Genomic DNA, 27,887 nt, shown 5'->3' with positions numbered 1-27,887 from the left:
TGTTTATAAATGTATAATGTTTGACCAGTATGAATGTTGTTTGTCGAGTAAAATTATCGAAGAGTGATAGAGATTGTGAAAAAATTGAGGAGCAACAGTGATTGAGTATAGAAAAGCGATTGGCGCCAATCAAGAGAATAGATACATCAAGTAGGAGAATAGACAGGCTACTGAAATATGAGGCTTGAGCAGAAATGTATGGTGTTTGCTCATATTTGTTGTTTTAAAAACATTGAAAAGTGGTGATTTAAGCCAAGGTATAAGATTTATTTAACATTTTGGTAAGTATCAGCAGTTAATTGAGACTTGTTATTATGGGGGATACTTCCCTCATGCACCTATTCAAAAGACTGCCCAAGCTCAAACAGTATATTGCATAATGGGTAAAAGGCACCACAGATAAAATGTTCATGCCGTGGCCACAAGGGGGATCATTGTCATAAGCAATATGGCAACACATGACAACATACTTGCACGCTGCGTACACAGGGGAGAAATTAGATAAAGATTTGCAATTTTAGAGCTCTGGAAGATGTATCAAGAGGAAAGAGAAGACCGCCACTTGAGGACTGGATGCTCAATTAACATAGGGAAGAAGGCATTGAGCCCTCAGGTCCCCTTACCTCAGCTGAAGTAAAGGGCGTTGCTACGGAAGAAATAGTGGTGTATCCTTTAAAAGAACTGAAAGCAGCGACAGGGTATATAGTATTCCAATATATGAACCCCCACTTACAGTAGTGACGATAGTCCGGAGGAGAATAAGAGAAAGGAAGAAATCTATAAGATCATAGAAGACAAGTAAGAAAAGAGTGAGTGGTCTAATTTATCAACAGAAATCGACAGGGAGATTAAGAGATGGAAAGGAGAAAAGGATAAGGCTGATGAGATAGCGCTCATACAGAACAAATGGATGGCAGGACAGATATTACTCAAGATAGATAGGAAAAGTATTGAGGAAGTCAGGCAAAGAGAAGATAAGGACGAACAAGAAAGAAGAGATAAAGAACGAGAGAAGAGATTGAAAGAAGATGAAAAGAAAAGAAAAACAGGGAGTGACAAGAACAGATAGATCAGGAGGAGCACGAGAAAATAGAAGAATGGCCAGAAGAACAAAGAAAGACAATAGACAGAGAGTGATAGAAGAAAGAGATAGAAAGGAAAGAAAGAGAGAGGAGGAAGAAGCACAGAGATTAAGGGACAAAAGATTACAAAGACAAAGGGAAGAGGAGGGTAGAAGGGAAGGAGTAAGGAGAGGAGAAGAAAATAGGCAAGAGGAAGAAAGAATTAGAAGGGATACGAGAAAGCAAAGGGAAGTAGATGAAGAAATAGAACGGAAAAGGAGACAGTGAGGTCTCGACGCCAGTCTCATTCATAAGGAACAAATAAGGTCAAGTCCAGAAATACGATGGGACAGAGCGGAAGAGATTCTTCCGATAAAGGAAGTAATGCCAGCAGTACCTAGAGTAACGTTAGAAGAAGAAAGATTTGATGAGGAAAGCATTGGAGAAAGAATTGATAATGTCTATCAACAGTTAAGGTAACGTAGCGAGTTTGGAACGCGAAGGGACATCGATCGATCCCCAGTTCCTCAATCACAAAGTGAGGAGGGAAGCCTGTTCAGTGATGAACGTCGAGCATTGTCTTTAAGCAGACCGAATCTGGATAAGGGTGAAGGGGATGATAGTCACACTAGTTGGGGACTAGAGATGTCGGACGAGGAAAGGGAGTCCTGTTTTGGAGCAGAACGAGGGAGTGCATGTGCCCTTGAAGGAAATCTGCAAATGGATAAGGAAGTGAGATGGTCAGATTTGGTACAGCCTAAAGATAGGACACCAGATCCCATAGCATATCCTGAGCGTCCTTGAGGATGCTCACATAGTGAGAAGGGAGAGTCGCCACCATATGTAAGCAGGTTAAGGTCATTACCCACAAGAAGACAAACAGGAAGGATTATCCAGGCCATGGATAGACTAATAATGGGATCTGATTATGGGACAGGGTTTATGCAGTTTCCGTTGTTAGAAAAAGGGGGCGCCAGACCACAATATATTCCATGGCCACAAATAGACAATGATAACTTACGATGCAAACTCCCTATTTTGACGTTGGCCGCTGGGAACTGGATATACGAATTAGAAAACATGACAGGAGGAAAACTCTGGGCAAAGGGGACATAAAAGGTCTCCTGGCAGCTATTCTTGGGGAGCGGGCTGATGAGATATGGAGGAGAGCGGGATATTCAAGTGTGACTGCACAAAACACCGCGCATGATGGAGCGGCATTTAATATTTGTAGACCAGATGTTTGAACCACACTCCGGGTACAGTATCCTGACACATCAGATATGGGTGAAATTATGACACGTAAGATGAAGGATGATGAAGACCCTATTGCTTCCATTCAGGATATTCAGGAAAAATGGCAACTTGAAACTTGCGAGCCGTGGAAAAAGACTGGCATTATTTTACCGCATTTTATGTCAGTAGTTGCCTGAGCCTGTACAGAGACAGATGAAGAAACAAGTAGGAATGGAAGCAAATCCATGGGCTGAGATACAGCTGACAATAGAACACCATTGTCGGTTATTAGAAGAGAAAAACAAGAAGGATGAGAATAGAAAGATAGAGGAAGCCAAATTAGTACTGAAATAATTGTCAACATTTGCCATAGAACGGGTGATATTGACAAGCGGAGAAGGATTGGGAATGCATGAAGCAATGGGTGCATCGCAGGCAAATAATTTGCACCCAAAGGACCAAGGTGGATATGGGTTTATACCACAAGGCAGAGGTATGGGTTACAGAGGAAGAGGAGCCGGATTTCAAAATAATCAAGGTGGGTTTCAAAGTACACAGAATGAGAATCAGAATGCTCAGGGAGGATATAACCAAGGCGGGACTAATAGGAGAGTTCCTCCAGTATGTTGGAATTGTGGAATGGCAAGACATATTGGGCACGTATGCGGGAGCCAAGGGAATGTACAGAGTGGACAGTTCTCAAGAGGGGGGACAGATTATCCTCCACCATATAATACAGAGACCAGAGAAGGCTTTGCCCAGGATCACACATCTCATAAAACACAAGTGCAGCGAGTACAACAGGTACCACAGCAGGGACAAGTACAAATGAATCTGCCACAAGGGCAGTCGCAATAAGCCCCTATGCAGACACAACAGTATGCAAACATAGAACAAGTATTGACACTCAGAATAGGAGTTGTCATTGTGGTAGGAGGAAATCCTTTCTCAGGGACGGGGATGAGCCTGTATCCATAATAGGACCGCTCACAGGGTGACTTGATGTGTTCAGTACTATCTATAACACCAGAGCCCCAAGAGGAACCAAGGGCCGATGTGAAGATAGGAGGCAAATCCTTTTCTTTTCTTGTGAACACTGGAGCAACTTGTTTGTGTATACGAGAGGGAAAATATACAGGGCCTCATCACGAGTTTGGGGGTAACCCTTAAATCCGGTGGTAGCGCTATTACCGCTGGATTTAAGGGTCTGCCAAATCAGGGCTTCGGCGGATTTCTCCCCAGCTCTGAGCTGGGGGGAATTCCACCGAATATTTGCATTCGGGGCATTCCCGAATGGGCTCAGTGGAGAATGGAGACTTCCATTACCGCCAAACCCGTGATCCGGCGTTAATAGCACCGGGGGGTTTGGTGGTAGGGCAGATAGCGCCAGCGCTATTAGCGCCGGCGTTAACGCCCAACTCGTGATGAGGCCCACAATGTCAGGTATTGCCATGAATGCTCAAGGGTTCTCTCAAGCTACAAGTCGAGTTCCTTTTACTGATAAATTACCAGTCTACATAGGAGAATGTGACATGTCCGTTCCCTTGTTATATTCACGACAAACACCGCTTAATATTTTGATAGAAGATTTGATGATGAAACTTAACATGACAATTTGTTTACTGATCAAGGAATAGTATGCCCCATTCCAGGAATACACTATTTAAACATGGGAGAGTTTATACTGGTGTTAACAGGGCAAGTGGCAACGCAAGGTGTTCCGGTAGATCCAGAGAGTTTTCCATAAGGAGTGAGCATTTTACTGACATGGCTGCCTGGCCTGGTGGAAAAGACTGTGAGAATACCTGAAGAGTTTCTGTTTAGACCACAAATACCTATGGATGAGGAAGGTGGACAGACTATTCCTATAGAGTTGGAAGCAGCCATAGTACAAAAGGAAATGGCAATGCTCAAAGGGATAGAAGATGAGAGTAGATCATGAAGAACAGTGATAGCTCTTGAGGAAGGGTATAGATTTACTGACATAACTGATGACAATATGTTCAGGGAGGACCGAACAGATGACAAAGTGGTGTTCTTCATGAGCATTACATACTGGATAAGAATAGAGAAAAGGGAAGTCCCACAGCGAATGGCGATAATGTGGCAACAACCAGCATTTTTTCAGGAAGATTTGGAAAAGGTGCCAAGTGTCCTTTGGACTACAGGCTCCTTTGATGTAGGTTTATTGAAGGGGATAGGAGAGGTTAAAATAAAGCTTAAGCTAGGAGCGATTTTACCTCGAGCAAAACAGTAACCCATGTCTTGAGAAGCTGATGAGGGTATATTCCAGAATATTTCATCACTAATGAATCAGGGAATTCTGGTACCATCAGAATCATTGTGTAATACCGTGGTGTATCTGATTAAGAAATTGGAAGGGGAATCGTGGTGATTTATCAAGGATATGAGACTGATTAACCAGATTGTAGTCGCTGTGTTTCCTTTAGTTTCTTATCCGGTGACAATACTATGTAGTATCCTGGTGGAAGCCTGATATTTTACAGTGATCGATTTGAAAAATGTGTTTTTCTCAATCCCGTCGCACAAGAACTCACAAGACTTGACTTAATTTACGTTTTGCCAAAAAAGACTGAAACATACTAGGCTGCATCAAGGGTACTGTGAGTCCCCATTGATCTTTAACAGGGTCCTACAGATGGATCTTGGTAATATTGATCTTAAAAGTGTGGTTATACAATACGTAGATGACATCTTGATGTGTAGCACCACAGAAGATGAGTGCAGACAGGATCCTGGTCAGTTGATGACTATTCTAGCAGACAAGGGATATAAAGTAGACAAAGAGAAGCTACAATATTGCCAAGAAGAAGTGCTATACATGGGTCAGTTCATTTTGCATGAAGAAAAGAAAGTGACACCTGAGAGAGCTGAGGAAATCATGAAGACCTAAAAAACAAATACAGTGAGACAGATGCAACAGTTTCTGAGTTTATGCAACTAGGTTAGAGCCTGGGCGTTTGATTATTGTACATACACAAAGCCACTTCTGCAAGCATTAAAGAAAGTGCAAGTTGATCAAACAAAACTAGAATGGACTAAAGAAATGGAGGAAGGATTTGAAGAGTTGAAAAAAGCAATTTGTACAGCCCCTGTTCTAAGGATTCCCAATTATGCTGAGGAATTGTATGTATTTTATTTGTTTTCGCAGACAAATGGAACAGTCATGACAGCAGTGCTTACACAATCCTTTAGCGTATTACAGTGTACATTTTTATTGCCAGAAAGGTTGCAGAACACGACACAAGGTGCCTCAGTCATCTTGCAACATGTACAACTCAAGGACAATTCCAAGGAAGCTGGGCAACTTTGCGATGGAAATCGAAATGATTGTTTCCATACCAGGATGACTACATCAAGAGCTTTCAAATGGAAAACGAGCATGAATGGAAGAGCAAGATGCGTGTGTACTCTGCTGCAGGACAGGATGAAGTGGTCATTGAAGAGATGCAGAGGATGAATTGCCCTGATGTGACAGAAATAGCTGGATAACCTGGATGTTGGGAACAAACTCAATTCTTGATCTATGGTCTATGGACATGTGAAGTCCAAGAAGGGATGGGAAGAAGGAATGATATCCTGTGCAGATCACCCGCTGAAGAGGGAATACGTACAAGAATTGCAGAGGGTGAATGATGGGTGTTTAAAGTCATGGGCCAAACATGTCATACTACTGACATGGGTAGAAGATGAATCAGGCCCAGTTGGAGCAATCCCATTGGTTAATGTGACACTGTGCTTCCAGAGGCACAGAAAGAATCATGTGGGATATAACAAAGAAAGCAAATCTACAATTGAAGTCCACAGGATGAGAGAAGGGACAGACATCCTTATGGACCGATATTGGGCTGGAGGATCTAGAGCTTACATAAGGTTGGCCAACGATTGGGGTGTAGTATGTTCTTTGCTTCTCATCCATTTTCCAGCATTAGTGATTCCTCAAAGCGACCTGAGCGTTGGTGAATTTCTGAAAGTGGATGCCCATTTGGGAAAAAGAAGATCGCTTGAACTTCTCCGTCGGACAAGAAGAGATAATGATTTCTCAGCCAAATCAGTAACAGCATATGACTCTATTCCCCAGGAACACAGGTTGTTCAGTAAGACTGCCACAATATTTACGATTATATTCATGCCTGGGATCCAAACAGTAGCAAACACCAAGTGGCTACAGATGATCAGATGGGAGCGTCTGCAGACAATTAATGTTCCCATAAAAGTATTCAACGCTATCAGGGAAGAGCTGGGGGCCATATGACTGATGACTCTCCAGAACAGATATGCCCTTCATACGATCACAGCAATGGAAGGAGGAGTTATGCCAAAATAGGGCCATCGTGTTGCACATTCTTACTATCTCCTGATGAAGAAACTGGGACCTTGACAGAAGCCATAACGTTGTTGACAGACCTGCATAACAAGATGGAAGATGAGGCAGATGACATTAAAAATGACAGTTGGTTTGCCTTCCTGTTCTCATGATTCCACAGTGGTTGGAAAATATATTCACGATGCTTGGAGGGATAACAGTGTTGGTGATGTTCGGATTCTGAGTAATTAGAATAGCAATTGCCCAATGTAAGAAAACCTCAAAGAAGGTTGTATGAATGAAGATCATGATCAATGTCGAATCTGGACTTAAAAACAAGGAGCTGACTGATGAAACTGTCAGAAAATATATAGAAGCCAACATCGTAGCACCTGAAGGAACGAAGATCCTGTATCCGAAGAGTCATAAGAAGTACATGGGACAATCGGTCTATTGTAATCCAAATGGGAAATGTAACTACATAACCTGGAGTGTAGATGAACATGTCAAATAAGCCTGCACCCTGAGGGGGGTGATGAAGATATGGATGCAAAAGAAGCACTTCTTCAAGAGAAAATACCAGGATGTGGAAACAATTGTGGAAGTGGTCGAGGACTCGACCAGAGGGGGGAATGTAGAGGTAAGGTAAGGCAAGGTAAAATGTATTTGTAAAGTGCCTATACACAAGGCAAGTATTTCAAAGTGCTCAAGGGGGGAGGGAAAAAGGGGAAAAACAACAGTCATTCAGAGCCCTTGAATTCCTGAATGATACAAGCCAGCAAGGCAGAGTAAGTGCATATACTACAGTTAACAGTGTAGATAACAGCAAATAGGTCTGAGGACGATTCTGCAGTTTTCCCAAGTGCATTAGGTGCCACCATGCAAGGAAGGGAGGGACTCGCATAGGGTTGCTGTTATTCTGGAACCCATAGTCACCTCCCTTCACCGCAAGAATGTGCCCGGTTTGCTTCCGAGCGCAAATAACATATCAAAACTGACGGCTATGCATCACTTTTTTTCTGTAACGTTAGGAGCAGAGAGACCTTAAGTACGAGGCATACCAAAGCCAGAGTGCACAAAGCAAAGGCACAATTGATGGTGGGCATGCAGGCACTTGAAGGGGCACTGCGTGTTGGGTGATCACTCAAGACCTCTCTTGCAACCTGCTTTTTAAACTGTCCTCCACTCCTCTCCCCCCCCCCTCCTGACATTCCCAAATTGTGGGACAGGTTCCACCCCTGTGCAGACCCCTGTGCTAAGTGAAGAAGCAAGTGGGTGAGTGTAAGACCGAGTGAGAAAACAAAGTGAAGTAAGCAGTTAGGAAAGGCACCAGTGAACAAGAATGCATGGATGAATGAGTACATTAAGGGCCTGATTCACGGAGCGCTTTGCTATGGGGTTGCACCATTATAAAACACTTCAGCGAATCAGGCCCTAAGACATTAAATACATGCCTGAATGAGTAAAAAATATTTAAATAAATAGACAAATTATGGGATATGTGAGATGATCAGAGGCGGAACTTAAGTTAGCAGTGCTGAGTGTTTCAAATAATGGCGAGTTGTTTAAGTACTGTGTGAGACGCTGTATAATTGTGTGCATATTTAATTTAGAAAGGTGCACGTGAGAACCCCAATTAATCAGGGACTGTGCAAGTGAGTCAAAGCTTTTATTAATACACACGTACATAAGAATCTGTATGAATTAAGCAACTGTTAAATGCACAAATACATGATTTAGATGAGCGGTGAGTGACCCAAAGTGCACATTAGAAGAAGCAATGTTATCAACATGTCACAGTGTCACCTACTTTCCAGAGGCTGGAAATACACTCAGAGCCACAGTTCACCGGTCCACAGTATGGATGGGGGAGCCATCAAAGCAACCAGGTAGTTAGTGATCGAAGACACGAGAATGCATCCGTGAATCGATTATGGAAAGTGAGGGTGCACGTATGGGCGAACGGGTACGCTAATGAGGGATTAGAATGGGTAAACCACTCAATTAAGGAGTCAATTCACGAGTATATGAAATAAGCAAGTGAATACAAGAGGAAGACAATGAACTGCTGAAGACTGAATGAGTGGATGGTTAAATGAATGTGAGTACACGAGGAAATACACCAAGTTTAGTGCCACTGATTAATTGATCAGCTGGACAAATAGTTCAAAAAAGCAGAAAGAATGAATTACTGTGGGTTTTAATAAGTATGAATAGGCAGAGAAAACGGTCAAATAAGTCTTTAAGTAAAAATAATAAATGCCAGTTATGTTTAATTAGACACTTTTCACAGGCACAGTTAAATAGCCCAGGAAGGAAGAACAAATAATAAATAATATAGATCTGAATTTCATTTCGATAACTGAGTTCAAGCAGCATCGATTAACGGGTTACATTCGTGCCTCCTTTTTGGAGCTTACATCATGGAAAGTGTTGGACATTCCGGGGACACGGGGCACATGGCCTGCCCTCCTTCCCCTGCAATCTAGTGGGACTTAAGCGGAAACAGAGCAGGGATCTTCGTCTTCCTGTTTTTCGGGCCTGTCACCCCCAAAGCAGGGCAAGCACCTACATCCTGTGGACCGTCAGGCTCCAGGTGGCCATCGACGACTCTCTTCGGAGCGATTCCCTGTTTGTAGGCATCACACAGCTTAGCGTTGCATGGGGACGGACACCTGCCAAAAAAAACGAAATTTACTAAGATGTACAAAGACGTGTATACAACCACAGGCACAGACAATGAAGATGATAAAGACAGCAGGTAACATAGCTCAAAGGGTTGCGTGATCAACGCTGTGATCTGTTTGTGATCTGCGGGTCCGAATCTTGCCTTCAGAGATCAATGAGTGGCAATTTCGGTTGGGTGATACATGTGTGTAAATATGTTCTTTGTACAGTGCTTTGGCAAACAAGCTACACAAATAGCAAATCATTCACATTAAAGGGTTGCCAGGCCTGTCAAGATTTCAGACACTAGATTGGAGATAGTGCAATTACATCAACTTCTTAAACAATAAATTAGCAACACAACACGTTTGTGCCCCGCCAAGTTACAGCAGGACGCGGCTTCACAATTCCGTTAAAGGCAGGGGCAGTTGCAACACAGCACACACGTTTGCTTCCAGCTACACTTCTAGGGTCTCTTCCCCTGCTCGAGCACACACGCTTGACACTTCCCTTAGCTGTACCCAATCGGAGGGGTTGGCAGGAGGCTGTTGTGAATGGCAAATATCCATTCCTAGCAGTGGCAGAGTCACCCAAAAAGTACTCAAGAAGAAAACAAGCAGTTGCTTGATGTAACCCTATTATGCAGCGCACTATGTTTTAAGTGCCTTCCTTCTGGCTGCTCAAATACTTTCTCAGGATTTCTCCATAGTTTATTTAATCATATTCTCCAAAAAATGCTTTCAAATTGACAACATACATTTAAGTACTGCTTTAATATGGCCTTATAGAACAAGGATGGGGTCATTATCGCGGGATAATGAGCCTCCCGAGATCTATAAGGGTACTAGTGCATAGTGGTGGTAGCAGTACATGTTTTGAAGATTTTGGTGGGGAAGTAAAACATTTTGCGTTAACAGCAAGTAAAGTAAATAAACAAATTCATCTACTAAATGAAATGTAGTATTATTTTGTAGTTTTTAAATAACAAGATTGTCTTCATAATGGGAGCAATTTATTAGCAAATTTTGTAAAACTGGAGCGCAGCGAGCATTCATTAGGTAACATGTACACATGTATGGCTCAGCATTTCCCATAGTTTAGCTTTATCTGGTGTGTTAAATAGGACGATGCAGCAAACAACATACTGTCGAACAAGGACGTGTCTTTTTGAAAGACGTATTGCCTGGAAATTGCATTGGTGTTTCGCTGTCTGCTCTTGAAGACAGAATGCAGTCACTACCAGTAGTTATTGACTGCATTCTAAACATTCTGAGTGGCTACCACGAGGTGAATATAGATCCGCACGTGCTAATAGTAAATACAGACCAATAATTTCACCCATTGGATGTTATATAATTTACATTTAATAGATGCATGTATTGTTATGGCATGCAAACCAAGGTCTGGCATTTTGAGAGAGCCAGTACGTCTTTGAGCCCTCCTGGGCACTTTTTCAAGGATTACTTTGTTAGTTTTTACAGTGTTTGGGATTAGGGCTAAACTATCTAAAACTGAAATCTTATAATAATGACAATGCTGAAAAGTTCTTATATTGACGTGGGCACAGCAAGTTAACTAGAGAGAAAGAAGAAAATAGGTTACACTCACCAAAACGCGTGCAGATATCCCACGCCCATCTCCAGGTGATTCGAGTTTAGGGGGATCTGGGCTGAGAAACAACCAATGAGACTCTGCAAAACCAACGTGTGTTCACAATTGGTTTTTTCGTTCATAAGCTGATCAGATAAACTATAGAAAAAGGCGTCCGTATTAGCTGCTATTAGGAATCACAGAGTGATCAATCAGAGAGATCAATCAGAGGTCGACCCTCTCTTCTGAAGTTGGCCTTAGGGTCTGACTGCTTGGAAAAATCTCTGCACCCAGCTTCAGCTTTGAGTTTCAAAGTGCGTTCAAAGGAAACTCCCTTGAAGGAAGGTCCACTTCCAAATATTGATTGCCACGCGGCACAGGGCTGGTCAGAGAGCTCCATCCTCTTTCCTGATGCAGTAGAGGGTGGTGGTTTTGCCAGTGTGAATGAGAACAACTTTCAAGTAAATAACCAATAGAAACACTTTCCAGTAAGTTCCTGTGGTGGCCGGCATTGATCTTGTCAGACAGGTCTTTTACAGATCGATGTATCCAGCCTTCCTCCCACCTCAGACTTGAAGAGTCTGCGTCGATGGGGATTCCAGGGGTACCGAAGAGGAAGAATGAGCAGCTTCGTAGGAGGTTGCTTACCCTTCCTTACCGAGAGCATCTTAGAAGATCCTGATCCAAGAGGGTGGGATTGTTACCCAAGTTCTAGTGCCACTCTCTGTCACATGCAGTTGGCCTGGTTGGATTTGTAGCCTGACACACGAAATCAGTAATCCGAGGGATGCTTGAAGCTCAGAAACCTCTTGAACCACCAGGTTGGCATTTGTTGTGGGGGCAGAAGGTGCTTTATCATCTACTGGACTGATTTAACTCTCTTGGCAGAAGGGATTGATTGTGCTAGAGTTTAGACAAGGTATTAACCTATGACTTGTGATCCTCTTGGTGTTTTGCATAGATAACATTGGGGCATTTGCTGAGAAAACATGTTTGAAAAGCATCCTCGTGGTGAGGCTGATGCTGCAGAGGGAGAAGTGTAGAACGCAAGCAAAAGACCAAGTTATGATAGAAATCGACGTTTTGCATCACAGAAAGGATGTGACTGGCATTATCCTTTTTAAGACCAGAGTGACTGCAATGTCGCTAAAGTGGACTGCCTTGTATTAAAAGTATTTCTCCCGTATGTCTAACCTGAGATATGGCCTCTGGTCTTGCTGGACATGAAGAGGGACAACACATAACATTTCAGCCAGCAAAGCCAGATGCCAACAATTGTGTCAATGCTAACATCCTGAACCTTTGAATGGGAAGAAATTGGCTGCAGTCACAGCGGTCTAGAATGGGAGCGACACCTCTTCCTTTTTTGCTTGTGAGAAAAAGCAGGATCGGAAGCCCCTGCATCTTTTGGGGGGACAGGCTGGAGGAGTGGTTTGGCTCAGTAAGTAGTTGAGCGAGTTGATTTAATAAAACCCAGGTGACTTGGTGCTAGTCTTGATACTGGAAGGACAACTTCCATGCTATCAGGGCGATGTCTGCCCCAAAAGAATGAGTATTACTCAGTGCCTCTGGGTTGTATGTGTGCTTTACAAATTAAATAAATAAATAAATAAATAAAGGGCTAAAGCTTAACAGGGAGATATTAAAACTTTCTGAAGTCCTCTATGGATGGAGGGGACACTTGAGCATCCCTCAGTGTCTTCTCTTCTTGGCCTGTGCAGCAAGCTTGGAAGATCAGGAACAGTCAGCAGATACTGTATAAGAAAAGGGGATGCAAGACTTGCAGATGGGACTATAAACCCCATGGAGATTTTGGGGATACCCCTTGGTGGATCTGATTACGCTATCTTTTTCAAACCTCTTGCAAGTGATGTTGAATTCTCACGCTGTATTCAGTAGGTGGTAGATGTACTTAGGTTATGGCAAAGCACAGAGACGCAGTCTCAATATAGTGTCCTAGCAAGTGACTATACAAATAGAATGTATTATTCACAGAGCATTCTCACACAAATTTACTTCAGTAAAATTGTAGCTAACAAAAGACATCCGGATACACTAGCTGTCAACTTGCTTTAAAATAATTACAAAACGTATGATTTAAATGACCCGTGCAGAATTGACTCCTGCATCCAGATCAAGCAATAGCATTTAAGGCATTCTTGCCCTCAATGTAAAAGTTAATGATACGTTTTAGAATAGCTTCTTGCCAAGACAAATATTACAGTAAGATCTTTGTGGCAATTCGTGCTCAGTGATGGGTGCTCCCACGTTGGCCAAACTTGATATCAAAGAGGGCCTGGGTGAGGTCACAATCCAAATGTTAAGGATCATCACAGACAAGGAGACAAAGGAAAATCAGAGCATTCATTACGTTTAATGCGGGCCTTCAGAGCGTTACTGCATTAGGCGCAGTTCATCAAAGCATTATGCATATGTACATAAGGGAGACCATGGACACACTGCCTGAAATGCTGAAGGGATATCCTTAGAACGCAAACAGTTCTTCAGGCTGACTAACCTGAACATGATGTCACAATAAGATAAGGGGTGTGGCACCTTTCACACTCTTAAGGAGATGTGATGCACAATACGGCTGCTTCTGAGTAACCCTGGGCAGCAACTGACCTTATAGAGCACCGAATACCTACCTGCTGCCTGGACACTGTACAGCAGGTGGGTATCTGGTGTTATAAGGTGGTATAAGGACTATTTTCACCACACAGACAAGTCAAATGAAGATGTGTCTTGCAAGACAAGGTTTTATTTACCAGCTACATAGAAGACGTCCAAAAGAGCCTTAAAGTAGAGGTAGAGACTCTACAATTGTTCAATTCTTCACAACGTTTAATTACTGATATATGTATTACACCGCAGCTTATACATGACAATAGAATGAATTGAGGATACACGTAAATTATGTTCATTATCATCAGATGGCATAACTGTCTTAAGTCATTATAAAATTCAATTATATCAGATCCTAATTATTGTTCTCTGTATGATTCTGTGGAATAAATAAACTATGATAAAAGAAAATCGAATTATTAGAAAACCATATGAAGTACTCGGCTTAATATACTTCCGGAACAGGTTAATATAATTGTTATTGTTGACCATCTCTCTTCTCCTTGACTATTTTTCTCTAAATTCAAGGAGACAGTTAACTTTGAACTTTGGTTTGTTGGCAAACCTATGCACTCAGCTGTCCCACAGAAAACAACTATTGTACTGGACAGATGTATGTGATGTGTAAACATCTAGAAAATGCTAAAACAATATTACATGGAGAAAACAGGCCACCAGACTCTATGGTATATCTCTGATGGTTAGAGTGGTGCCTCTGGGACCTCCAATAGAGAAGGACTAAGTCAGGAGTAAAGGAGAACAGCAGATGTCGTGTTATGTTAAAGGTTTTTCTCCTGTGCACTGTTGCCACTGGCACGGTCTGTTGGCGCTCTGGTGGATTTGCAAAGCAAGGATGGAGATGGGTGAGTTTGTGGGACTGAGCGGGTAAAAAGAGCAAGAGAGCTGTGATTTGCTGTTGGCATCTTCTGTTCAGTGACACCGTTCACTGAGCGTAGGTGTGTTTTTCGGCTGGTAGCTGCCATGTGGTGCTCGGCGAGACTGTGTGTGGTTTGTTTCAATGTTGTGGTGTTGTGAAGTGTGTGCAGTTTGGTGTGCTGTAGAGATATGGCTGTGTTTAGTTCAGAGTTTGAGAAGGTGTATGCAGAAGAGTGAGGTTTTAGTTTGGTTAGTTAGTGGCAGTACCTTTCCTACCCCCGCTGTTCTGTTTAAATGCTGCCATATCTCTTCCACTTTTGTACATTCTTGTGTGCAACAATTACCACCCCATGGGTTCCTCGAGGGGCGATGTGTTCCCTGTGTCCCGTAGTCTGTCCGTGCAAGATATGGGCCACAAGCACAATTGGGCTAAATGTGAGATATGGCTCACTAACACAGATGGGATAAATGCAAGATATGGCTCACTAACACAGATGGACTAAATCCAAAATCCGCACGTAGACACAGTAAATGCACAGCCACTCCACCAACTAACTCGACATGTCTCCACAAGTGATTGTATTGGAGCTAAACATAGCAACTGGCACAAATATCAGGGGGTATCCGCAGGCCCCAGTCACCAAGGGGTCAATGACAAAACAATACACCGAGCACAGTATCTCAGGCGCAGGACTAAGGGGCAGAGTTCGGAGCCAATGTCATTTAAGAGCAAAGGCAAAGGGCCAGCTCGCCACAATTCACCAGCCATACAATGACTGTACAACCTGATTCTGATCCGTTCCATGGAGGTCACGATGGTCCCAATGGTCTCCGTGATCTTGGTGATTTTCGGTGATCAATCACAATCACAATCACCAGCTCACACAGCCCTCTCGTCCCCCGCAACATATACCATACAGTGCTGTGATGTGCTATGCAGTAGTGCACTGGGAACAGAGAGTGGGAGCTGGGCTCGACACCACAACACACCACAGCGTTCAACACTCAGCGTGTTCTGCAACGGGTGCACTCCGTCAAACTTGATCCTAGGAAAGGACCCTCAAGAGTTCAATAGCATCAAGCCACACCTCAAGCGATCAGGAACAGCAGAGAGAGAGGCTGCTTCCGACGCATTCTCCCTTAAATGTAGTATATCAACAGATGGACTAAATGCAAGGTACGGCTCACTTACACAAATGGGCTAAAGGCAAAATAGGGCTCACTTACACAAATGGGCTAAAGACAAGATAAGGCTCACAAACACAGAAGGGCTAGTTGCAAGATATGGCTCAATAACACAGATGGGCTAAATGTGAGATATGGCTCACTAACACAGATGGGCAAAATGCGAGATATGGCTCGCTAACACAGATGGGCTAAATGTGAAATATGACAGACTGACAAAAAAGATCTATGTTCTAGTAGGTAATAAGAGTGGTGGGGCTTTACTGGAGTACAGTAATAGCTGGACTCCCTGCCTTGACCACACTTACCTTATCAGTCGCTGCTGGTTGACTGCGGCAGGCTTCTCCGGCAAACACGGGCACACACAGGAGTGGAGCTGCTTCTTCAGGAGTCACTCTTTGCCTTGTGGCCATTAGCTGGGGCTGCTGGGCAGGTACTGCCGTGAGGCGTGACTTAAGAGTGTTCCATAGGCCAATCAGGGTACGGTGAGTGGGCGGGCTTGGAGGCGGGCGGCTAGTGGATGCAGTAAGCGGGCAGACCCGGCAACATGGAAGTAGGGTAGTGCGCTCGAAGTGCTGATATTAGCTCTAGCTTCAAAGTCCAACACTCAAATTTAGTTAAAATGGGGTCGCAGACCCAAGAGCTCACTCACCTAATGGAGCGCAAAATAAAGTAATATGGGGGTGCAGCGACGCAGGTAGAACCATGCTGCTGTTTCTATTTCAGGGCTTATGTCCAGTCATGGTATGGTGCACGCAGAATAAAGTAATATGGGGGCTGCAGCGACACGGGTAGACCCTTGCTGCTGTTTTTATTGCAGATCTCACTCACCTTAAAGAGCGCAAGAGATAAGGAGCTAGTTGTTTTTACTTGTGTCTTGAAAAACAATGATAATTACAATTGCCATGAGCACAGTCGGATGTGTAAGGCTACAGCAGTGAAAGGAGACGAGGTCAAATGGAAGAGATCGGTGGAGAACCAAGTCATGTCAAGGATGAGTGTGACGGGCAAGGAGGTTTCTGGCAACCCAAACCAAAATTGTCAGGCAAGCCTAGGAGGGGCTTCGTGGCACAAGTGCTTGAGAGATCATTGAGAATGATGGGTGGACCATGTTCCAAAGAGAGTGCCTGTATGCTGGGGAAATCACAGGGAGGAGATGGCCAGAGGGAAGTCCCCAAAACCGACCAGAAGAGACCCCACGAAGGAGTGGTGTTGCTAACACTGAGTGAGAGTGACATGAGAAGAATGCTGGCAGAGTTGTTTGATTTCCATGTACAACGCTAAAAGGAGCCCATTAGTGACGTCATGGAAAGACTTTACGAGGGGCGTGTGAGAGAGGAGATGAAGACTATGCTTCCAAAAGTCTACTGGGACACCTTAAGACACAGAGGACAAGCACAGAGGAACTGAAAGGTGGGTCACACAAATGTATCGCACAAGGAAGAGAGATTAACTCACCGATGGGTTTTGTAAGATAGTGGAAACAAGGGTGAAAAACTGTGCCATTGTATTATGTGTGTGCAACGTTTGTACACATGTCAGCATTTGATAAAAGGTTGTTGCCTAAATGAGTCCACTGTCATAAGGGGTCTACCCCAAAAACGAAATTAGGGGCAGGCTGGAGAAAACAATGTAAAGAGACATGTGCTGCCTACTTTAAAGTAGTGATATTTTTTAAGACTTAATATTTCTGTGTTGTTGGATAAAACAGGTAATTGTGTTTTCCAACGTTACATCTTCACATCAAAATACTGTGTAAAGTGAAACATTTATCCTTTGGTTTATATAAATCGATTGACTTTGCTGAGACTCATGATTGAAAAGAATGTTTCTGTTCCCTAGCAATGTCATACAAAGGGATGCTTTTGTTTTGACATTTCAAACACAGGAATTGGGGCTTGCTTCAGAAGTATTTTACAGCCTTGAGAACTCGGTATATTTTAGCAACTGTAGACAGAGAGCACCAGCCCATCTTTCTCTGTGCCAATTAGCTTTACAAATACAGCTAAAGTCACTCTCCCCAGTGGTCCTCCTGTGTATTAAAAAACCATGTCTTCTCATATGGTTGATAGACTAATACCACTATTATACCAAGTATCTCTGAAAAGAGGGTCTGTTAAAATCTGGTAGCAGTAAGGGGTCACATATTCTGTTTTGACAGGTGAGAGCGTCTATGAGAAGTCACACTGCAGAGGAGAATATAAGTGGTGATTGTCAGCTTAGCTTGTATTTGGTGTGCAAGATAGGGAAGGAGCTCAGCTTCAAAAGAACTATTATCAGGAATCCAGATGCAATCAAAATGTGCATGTCTCAGATGTCACTTCAGGGAAACAGAACATAAGTTAATTGCAGGGGACATGGGAGAGGAGAAAATGCCTCTTATCAAAACTCAGTTTCTGAGGGTTGTAGAAATAAATCAAATATATTGACTTGATGGGATTTATGAGATGAATGTAAAAATATAACAATAACCAAAATTCAGCCAGACGTTATGCCATAAAAGGGTAAAATACATGTAACTCTGGAATTCTTAAAGAGTCCAGAATAATCGCATTCATTTTTATAAAAAGAGGACATCCCATCAGAATATATATAAACCTGCGAGGCAATGTAAAAGCAGATGTACAGAAACTACAATGATTTGGTTTAAGTATAAGGCCTAGTGATATCACACTAAGTGGTGGTAGAACCTTAACCTTTGTCAAAACATTTGGGCAGCCCATGAAGGACCCTGTAGAGAATTGTATGCTGTCTCGTGGCGGTCGCGCGTGCTCTCTTGTTATACTTGGAATGAGAGTCGCGTGACCGCAGCGGACGGTTGCTGTGTTTAAATAATGTTGAGCCCTGCAGCTGTTAGGGCTCCGGCGAGCTCCGTTTAATAAAGGACTCACCTGCTTTCGTAGTGCTGCCTCAAATCTTTTCAAGTGGCGACAAGGAGGGCCCACGGAGCTCGCTGCGGAGCCTGGCGACGTCTCCCTTAAGACCGCAATGCCCGCAACGCAGAACGTGTCGTCCGCGGCATGGAGGGCAGGCCCTGCGACAGGCAGAGCAGCCTGCGAAGAGGTGGGGGCCTGCAGAGGGACTGTCTCCGCGGCGCCCGGGAGCGTGGCACTGCAGGGGGACGGTCTCCCCGCCTCTACTCCGAGCGAGTGGCTACATAGGGAAAAGCGGCTCTTCCTGGTGGGTGCCGCCCACTCTCCCTCTCGTTGGACAAGAAGGTGAGGAGCAGGGAGAGGGGGGGCTGGGGCACAGCCAGTGGGGTGGCACATCTGAGAGGAAGCTCAGGGCCAACAAGAGGCCATCATAAGGAGGGAGTGTGCCAGAGGACATTGAAGTTACTGCAGGGGTGAGCCTCCCAGAGGACATTGAGGTCACTGCAGGGTTCACAGGGAGTGTGCCTCCCAGAGGACATTGAAGTCACTGCAGAGCTGAAGGTGCTTCACACAAGGCTGTGTTGCAGGACAAACATATAGACAGTGAACCTGCACCATCTGCACTGAAGAGTTGCTTGAGTGCATTTAAGCACAGAAGGACTGACAAGTACTAAGAAGATAAGTGGAAGAACAGTGAATAGAATTGGAGATATAAGACATTAGCACATTTTGTGATATTTGGTGTAAATAGGACACCGTTCCTGTCAGAACCTGGCGCTCCACCTATAAGGTGGGACAGGTGGAAGAAGTTGTTTGACACGTACCTGATTGCAATTGGAGGGGACAAGTTTGCAGCAGCGAGAAAAGAGGTGATCCTGCTGCACAATTTGGGAACGGAAGGCAGAAGTGTCTATGATGGATTACCTGATCTTCCACAGCAAGGCCAGGGGGAGGTGGACCAATATTCCATGGCGGAAAGGAAGTTGGAAGTTCATTTTGAAGCCAAGAAAAACATAAAATTTGAGAGACACAAGTTATTCCAAAGGATACAAGACCCACAGGAGCCGGTGGAAAACTTTATTGCGGCGTTGAGGTCTCTTAGCCATACGTGCGAATTTGGGCTGCTCACTGATTCTCTCATAAGGGACCAATTGGTTCGTTGAACGAATAATATAAAAATACAAGAGAGGCTATTATCAAAAGATGCATCACTGGAGTCGGCCATAGACATGGCAAGAAGTATGGAACAGACTCATAAATATATGACCACTATGAAGGGAGACAAGTCGGAAGGAGAAGTGGCTGCGGTGAAGGGATTTCGTAAGGGAGTCCCCAACAAGGAAATTAAGTGCTACAAATGTGGGAGTAAACGTCATATTTCCACAAGCATGTTTTGTCCAGCCAGAAATATCTCATGTCTGAAATGCAAGAAGAAAGGTAATTTCGCGAGAGTTTGCCGTGAATCAGGGACAGTGCAGAGCATTGAAGCAGGTGGAAGAGTGCCTGAACAAGAAGAAGATCTGGAAATGGGAAGGAGCAACCAGACAAAGCATGTGCTGGAAGTATCGGAGGTCTCAAGCAAGGGAGGTGCGCCTACAGATGTATTCATGGTCAGTGGAAGAGTGGTGACAATGAAGGTGGACAGTTGCTCACCATGGACCTTGATGTCAAAGGCGACATTTCTGAGTTGTATGCAAGGAGACGTGAGACAATTGAAGAAGCACAACATAGAACCCTATGCATATGGAAACGTGAGAATTGAAATTGTAGGGATGTTCCAGGCTTCCATTAAATATAAAGGGAGAAGCTGTGAATCAGAGGTGTATGTTACCCAAGAAGGTTCTTCACTCCTAGGATGGGGTGAACAGTGGAAGTTGGGAATCAGAATACAGGCGAACGCGGAGAGACCAGTTGATGTAGCTAAACTGAAGGACAGATGGGAAAAGGATTATCCCATGGTGTTTCGTGAGGAACTAGGGATGTTGAAAATATTTGAACACGAGATTCAGCTCAAGGCAGGTGCCAGTCCAAAAGTGCACAAGGTGAGGCCGGTGCCTCATGGGTTAAGTGAGAAACTCAAAGCAGAAGTGGAGTCGTTACTTCAAAGAGGAGTAATAGAGAAGAGTGAAAGCTCAGAATGGCTGTCGCCGATAGTAGAAGCTGCTAAGGCCAATGGAGATATTAGGCTATGTGTGGATCTGCGAGATCTGAACAGGAACATCTTAGTGGATAGACATCCTCTACCGATAATAGGTGACAAGCTATCAGTACTGAACAATGCCAAAGTGTTTTCTGTCATTGACCTTTCCCAAGCATACCATCTGATCCCGCTGAAGGAGGATTGTCAACACTTGACGGCATTTATCACAGTGTTTGGTTCATTCAAATACTGTAGGATGCCATTTGGGCTTGCCTAGGTGGCAGCTGTATTCCAAAGGGTGATGGAGACGGTGTTGAGTGGAGTAAAGAACATTATTGTGTTCCAGGACGATGTGCTGATATATGCTAGTTCTACAGAAGAACATGATGAGGTGTTGAAACAGGTGTTGAACAGATTGAGTGAGGCAGGGTTGACGGTGAAGAGGAGCAAGTGTAAGATTGCGGTACACAGGGTGGAGTATCTGGGACATGAGATTGATGAGCAAGGGGTGAGGCCTAAGAAGAATTTGGTGGAAGCAGTGAAATGTGCACCTGTGCCAAAAGATAAAGAGCAGGTGAAATCATTTTTAGGTTTGGCCGAATATTATCATAGGTTTGTAAAGGATTTTGCCAAAGTGTCTATTCCCCTCAGAATGTTACTCAAGAAGGGAGTGAAATTTGAATGGTCCGCTGAATGTGATGTGGCTTTTGAGTGTATTAAGCAAGCAGTGGGTGAGGCACCATCCATAGGTAGATTTGACCCCAAGGACAAGATTGTTTTGGTAGTAGATGCGAGCATGTTGGGACTGGGTGCGACATTGGTGCAGTACGACAGAGACAATACTGAGAGAGTTCTAGCATTTGCGTCTAGGACGCTGAGAGGGGCAGAGAGTAAATATTCAGTTATTGAAAGAGAAACGTTGGCCATGTTCTGGGCGGTGAATCATTTTAAGTACTTCTTGTGGGGGAGGAGATTTATTGTCAGGTCGGACCACAAACCCATGGTTCAGATGTTTGAGAGCGGAAGATGGGGCATGGGTTCTCCAAGAATAAGCAGGTGGTGTTTTGGACTCCAAAACTTTAACTTTGATGTGAGCTATTTGCCTGGGAAGCGAAATGTTGTGGCAGACTGCCTGTCCAGACTGCCAGTCAGGGGTGAACCTATGGAAGATAGAGAGACGGAGGAGGAGTCAGAAGTAGCAGAATTACAAGGTGCAGTTAGTAAGGAAGAATGGACACAAGATGAAAATTCTGATGAGGATCTCAAGCTAGTCAAATGTTGGACAGTGAGGGGGTGGCCAGCAAAAAAGGACTTGGATTGTAAATTCAATACTTGGTGGGAAGTGAAGAATGAGTTGAACCTATGTGACGATAGGTTAAGGAGAGGGAGGTCCATTGTTCCTCCTCATTCCCTTAGGTCGGTATTGGTTGAGCTGGCTCATCAGGGGCATCCTGGAGAAGCGGCTATGAAGAGGAAATTGAGACAGAATTATTGGTGGCCGGGAATTGATAGGAGTGCGGAAAGGTATGTCAAGGATTGCATGATTTGCCAAACAAGTGACAAATGCAGAGTGGTGAGAGAAGCTCTGTTAATTCCCAATGTGATACCAGACCAGCCGTGGAGCAAGTTAGCGGTGGACATAATGGGTCCTGTAGCGGGTCTGGGAGAAGGCTTGAAGTCCGTGTTTGTTGTGGTGGATTTTCATTCCAAATGGTTTGAGTGGGAAGCTGTAAAGGTGGTCACGGCAAAGGAGTTGATTGGTTTCTTGGAAAGGGTTTTTCTTAAGGAAGGAGTACCTGTTGAAATTGTGTCTGATAATGGGGTGCAATTTGTGTCTGGGGCAATGAAAAAGTTTCTTGCGGGATACAGTATAAAACACACAAGGACTGCCTTGTATAATCCTAAAGCTAATGGACTTGTTGAAAGAGTCAACAGGTACATAAAAGGGAGCCTGCAGATGGCCATGAAATCGAGACAACCATGGAGGGAGGTATTAAGGATGCTGACATGGAATTATGTCACTACGTCACATTCTGTGACAGGTGTATCTCCATTTGTTTCGATGAAAGGAAGGGAACCTGGGACAAGGCTTTGTCCAGGATGGCTGGGAATGGCCAAGGTGGTTAATGTTGATCGGGACCACATTATGAAACTCATTACATTGAGTCAAGAAAGAAATAAGGAACTGTTTGATGACAGGATGAGAGTGAAGGAACAAGAATGGAAGGTTGGGGAAAAGGTATATGTCAAAATTCCCAGACTAGTGAACAAATGTGTGGAAAGTAGGTTCCTGGGACCGAAGAAGATATGTGCAGTGAAAAGTAATGTGGTCATTTTGGAGGGAGGAGAAGTTTGGTCGAAAGGAAGGTTGGCGAGAGTGGGTGATGGGGAAGAGAGTAAATTGGATGAACAGTTGAGAGCTGTGGAGGAGGATAATCATACATTGAATGAGGAGACGAAAGGAAGGGTGCCTGAGGAGAACAAAAACAATACAGGTGTGAGAGTCAAAGAAGATTCTTCACATAGGGCTAGATCTAAGCCGGTGTGGATGAGGGATTATGAAACTTGATACTAATGTGTTGGTCATGTCATGTTTAGGCTGTGCACTACTGTTTAACTTTCAATTCTTTCCAGTTCAGGCAAATTCTCTGATATTACTGATTTGTCGCTTTGGTTAAGTTTTTCGTTACTGTTATTAGCATTATAAAGTAAATTATTTACTCTGTTTGAGGGGGAAGATGTGTAGAGAATTGTATGCTGTCTCGCGGCAGTCGCGCGTGCTCTCTTGTTATACTTGGAATGAGAGTCGCGTGACCGCAGCGGACGGTTGCTGTGTTTAAATAATGTTGAGCCCCGCAGCTGTTAGGGCTCCCGCGAGCTCCGTTAAATAAAGGACTCACCTGCTTTCGTAGTGCTGCCTCAAATCTTTTCAGACCCCTTTCCTATGAGGGACAGATGATGTTTTCTAGCAGTGGCATCACTAGAATAAGCTAGGAATCTGATTGATCTTTCAATAAGAGCTGAGATAGTGACAACATCTTTAGCAGTTGGAGTCCACAGTCTATACAAGGCCCAACACAAATGATTTTGGGAGAACCAACTAGCAACCTGGAGCCAACTGGATTTATTGAAGATAGCATTGCTGTGGGAGAGAGCAGATTGGATTGAATTCAAGGCTGTATCTAGGGGGCCGATTGCAGAATTATAATTATAATTGTTTTTTATAACACACTTAATACCGAAGAGGTTTCTAAGGGCGGATTCGAACCTGTGTTGCTCTGCTTCGTCTTGCTCAGAATAAAAGGGGACGTGGGAGCCATATCCTGATTCAAGTGCCCAAAGTGGGAGAAATAAACCTGGTACCAGCTGGTGGTCCCTTAGCACCCGCCTCCCTGGATTTGTTAAATTTGTGAGAGACAGAACCAAAGTGAGTATAGGTGCTCTGAGGAATGGTACTTTGTTCCATGAGATAGAAATACATTCCATATCCATTTGGATAGCATTCAAAGTATATGTAGGGTACCCTGATTAAAAGTTTAAATTCCTGGGAATAAGAATGTAGCCCCAGGTGTATGTGTTTGGGGAACTGGAATTAGTAGGGTAGACTCTTTAGATGTGGGCCTGACATATGACCTATTCCCACACCCTGTGGTATCCGAACAGAATGGGTCTCACAGATTGTAAGTAAGAACCTTAAAGATCTGATGCAGCATGAACCCCATAATCACCAAAGAAACTCAATCCTGTTTTCCTGACAAATCAACTGAACTGGGCTTATTACTAATGCAGACAGAGCCATTAAGAATCACGAGTGAGTAGGGTTTACTGTCCCCATATATTCTGGAATACATTTGAAGAATCACATTTATTTGTTGAAAAGTCTAACAATGTAATGAATATTGAGAAGCATCATTGAGTTAGCGGCCAGGATATGTTATTTACTGGGATAACATATTTTAGAGTATTCATGATGTTGACAGTCTGATTGTTATGTTTGCAAATGTATGTGATTTGAAGGCGTATTTTGGACATGGACCCACCGCTCGTTTTGAAAAGGAAAGTGTGTGCTCATAGGTGGTGGAATATTTGCATATTATATTGGAAACGTCACGGTGAAAAGCTGACATAATAAACAGTTGACTTCACCTATAACAGTTTGATTAGACAGCTTGATTGTACTGTTGCACAAGTGTTCCGTGGTGTAATTTGAGGAGGGAGCTACATGGCTGAATTTTGAACTTGAAAAGATTACACAAAATATATTTGCAAACTCAATTACCTCTTACCCAGGCGAGTGCAGGTGTGATTGCTGTGCATGGAGCTTTTAGATCAGTATTTGCCTGGGCTGATTGCACAACCTAAAAATAATCTGTATTGTGTGGGTCTTGTTTGGGGGTAGGTTGAGGAAACGCCCTGAACCAGGTGCTACCCAATTATATTAAATCTATATCCGACAGCTGCACTATGGAAACTTCAGTGAAAAGCCTTAAAACGTCACCCATATTAGTGATACAAGTGCGAAAAGGTGCATACTGGGAGCTGTAGTGAAGTGCCCCAGTGTCAAAAGTACGGAGAAGGACAAATGAGGTGATTTGTTATTTAAGTTCATTTGTCATTTTTGTCAAAGCAAACACAGTGCTTTAACCACACTTTGCAGCGCACATAACCAAAAGTGGAGCAGGAGCCTTGCCACAGTTGGGCATTGAGGTGTGAGTGAAACAAAAACCATACGGTGTGTAGGGAGTGGGAACATGCAGATGGTGCAACACACAATTGATACAACTATAAAGAGCAATTGCCAAACAGCATTGACAAGAAAAACGTAATATTGGAGCTGCATGCTGTACTTATAAGTGGGTACAGACAAGCCTGTGGTTATGTACAATGGGGAGTAATTACGGCAGGGATCATGGGGGGAGTGTTATTGCACCCTGAGTCTCAGAGCCGCTTCGGGGGATAGAAGATGCTTTTGAGGGAATTCCCGAAGCCCTGGATAGGTAAAGCTTTTATTTCGTTCGTGAGTGAATTCCAGTGGTAAGGGACCAGAAAGTAGATAGATCAGAAGCTGGGGCGGGGCAGGGCAGGGCAGGACTGGGAGTGGTTGATTATGGTTTGAGATCGTAGGGTCTTCGAAGGGGCATAGCAGGACAGTGATGTAAAAAGATGGGGGAGCAGCCCAAGGGTAGATTTGAGAACCTCAAGGGGGCTTTGAAGAAGGGGTCCTTCTTGCACAGTGATCTATTCAGTGCTGAGTCCATGGGTAGAGGTGGGGGAAGGATGAGGGAGGTTGAAGATCGTGTGAGTGGAAAAGTTGTAAATGTGAAACACAGCATTCTGGGAACTGTAGTAAAACATTCTGAATAGTACTTCATAAATACAGGGAAAAGTGAAATAAGTTCTGAAAACTACATTCTGGCAAGTGGACTATGGCACCCCAAAGTCTCGCACATATGAACAACGAGAATGCAAATAGTGCAGAATGTTTTATGCTGCAAAGTAGGGAGACTTCATATTATCTCAAGCACGAACTTTTAAGAATGCATCCAGTGTGCGAGGGTTGCATTCTAAAACACATATTGAAGAACAGACTTTTAAACAGAGCACTGAAGCCGAGAATACCACAAGACATGAAAACATGTTAAGAGATAAAAAGCTGTTATTGGAAGTTAACTGTGAAAGTAGCAATATATTGCATATAAATCCTTTAAAACTATATCAGGGTCTAACAATTTAACTGCAATCACTCGACACGCTTCTAACTAAAGTCAAGAGACATTACCCCAATATGTAAAACATACAGCACGAGATTAGTTCAGGGGTCTGGATCCTGTGTCTTTCCAGACATTTGAACTACTACTGCCATCATCCCTCATCACTGACTATGCTGGTGAAGCTTGATTGGAGTTGTAGTCCAAAACACCTGGAAAGCCAAAGGTGTAGACCCCTGGATTAGATGTTAAAACGTACATACAACAAACACAAAGTTGACAAGCTCCTGAGAAGAAGCCAAGGATGAAGAGCACTCTAATCTGTTAATTAATTGAGGGTGGGACACAATATAGTAAAACAAGAATGGGCGAGGCGCGCACTCCAGTTCCTGGCCAATATATTACCTGAAAAAAAGATTTACTGGGTTAAATCCCAAAGTGCCCAGTACATTCACAGGGTTAAATCCCAATTGCTGCCCAATTGTTCACAGGGTTGATTCCCTTCTTACACTGCTGGTCTCCTCCTAGCGCTCTCGTGTCGCCAACATTCATCAGGGAGACTAAGTTGCCTTTCTGTTCAGGTGAATCCAATATAATTGCTGTTGCAGTCTCTAGGAATTGTGGTAGCTGTAGTGAAACCATTTTAACAATTCAGGTGACCAGGAAAAGACTCCCCTCCAAAGACACACATCTTACCCTTAACAGGGGGAGGGAGGAAAACCATAATTATGGCTCTTCAATGTAGGACATAATGACCCCGGTGCTGCAGCCACTGGAGTCCGGCTCTCCACAAAGTACATGGTAAAACAAGAAGGGACACAATATACCAACCTCTGGCATTTGGAAGTAACTCAGGGTGCGTGGCCCAAAACTGTCTTGGGAGGATAGCTCGGGGGCAAAGACGAAACTGAGAACCACAGGTTCGATCCCCGGGTCTGTGCTTAGAAACATCTGGGTATTAAGCATGTTATAAATAACCTATCATATCATATCATACCTTGTGGAATCATTGGAGTCAGCAGAGGCCATGTGCAACGTTTTTGATGTATAAATAACTGGCAGAGTTTACGGTCTAAAATCAGCCACAATTTACAGATCCATCATTTTTTGTAATCTGCTGTTTACAATAAATGCTATGTTGTAGTCCATTTATATGGTGCATTTAGCCTGTTTCAAAGCACTCACAATTTTGCCAAACATGGTACATAAGGAAAAAGGGGGCAAAAGCATTTTTGGGAGATCATACAATGTAGTAAATCGTGGAAGCTGGGGTTAGAAATCGTGCAACATGGATTCACATCGTGCAACATCTATCATCTGAAAGTGTATTAATTTCACTTTACTGGCAAGCTCCCTCTGTGTAATTTTATAAATGACATTGCAGCTTTATTTTGAAATAGCTTGCATTGAGCAGTTCAGGTACTGCAAGGGTGCAGAAGTAGATGGGGGACACAAATGTGACATGCTTGTTGGCATAAACCTTTATTGAACTAAAAATGAGGAAAAGTGCCCTACCTGTCCCTATAACTAAGAGGGGTTTCCCTGGCTCGAACAAAATTACGAATAACGTCAGAATGTCTGTTAAAAGAAAATAATTCA

General features: G+C 43.6%; 1 protein-coding gene across 3 annotated transcripts in view; it reads right to left on the bottom strand.

The window, feature by feature from the left end:
* Window positions 1-8,808: 8,808 nt before the first annotated feature.
* The window catches only part of LOC138488688 (uncharacterized), a 1,693,320-nt gene continuing 1,674,241 nt past the window's right edge, over window positions 8,809-27,887 (bottom strand). For all 3 annotated transcript variants that reach the window (XM_069615913.1, XM_069615915.1, XM_069615914.1), the window contains one exon: window positions 8,809-9,299. In XM_069615913.1, the coding sequence (XP_069472014.1) occupies window positions 9,110-9,299 (190 nt within the window). In that variant the 3' untranslated portion in view covers window positions 8,809-9,109. The remainder of the gene's footprint in view (window positions 9,300-27,887) is intronic.

Source organism: Ambystoma mexicanum, chromosome 9, assembly GCF_040938575.1.
Source record: "Ambystoma mexicanum isolate Mex_15411 chromosome 9, UKY_AmexF1_1, whole genome shotgun sequence".
Lineage (NCBI taxonomy): Eukaryota > Metazoa > Chordata > Amphibia > Caudata > Ambystomatidae > Ambystoma > Ambystoma mexicanum.
The sequence above is the reverse complement of the archived record's forward strand: the minus strand, read 5'-3'. Positions and strand labels throughout refer to the sequence as shown.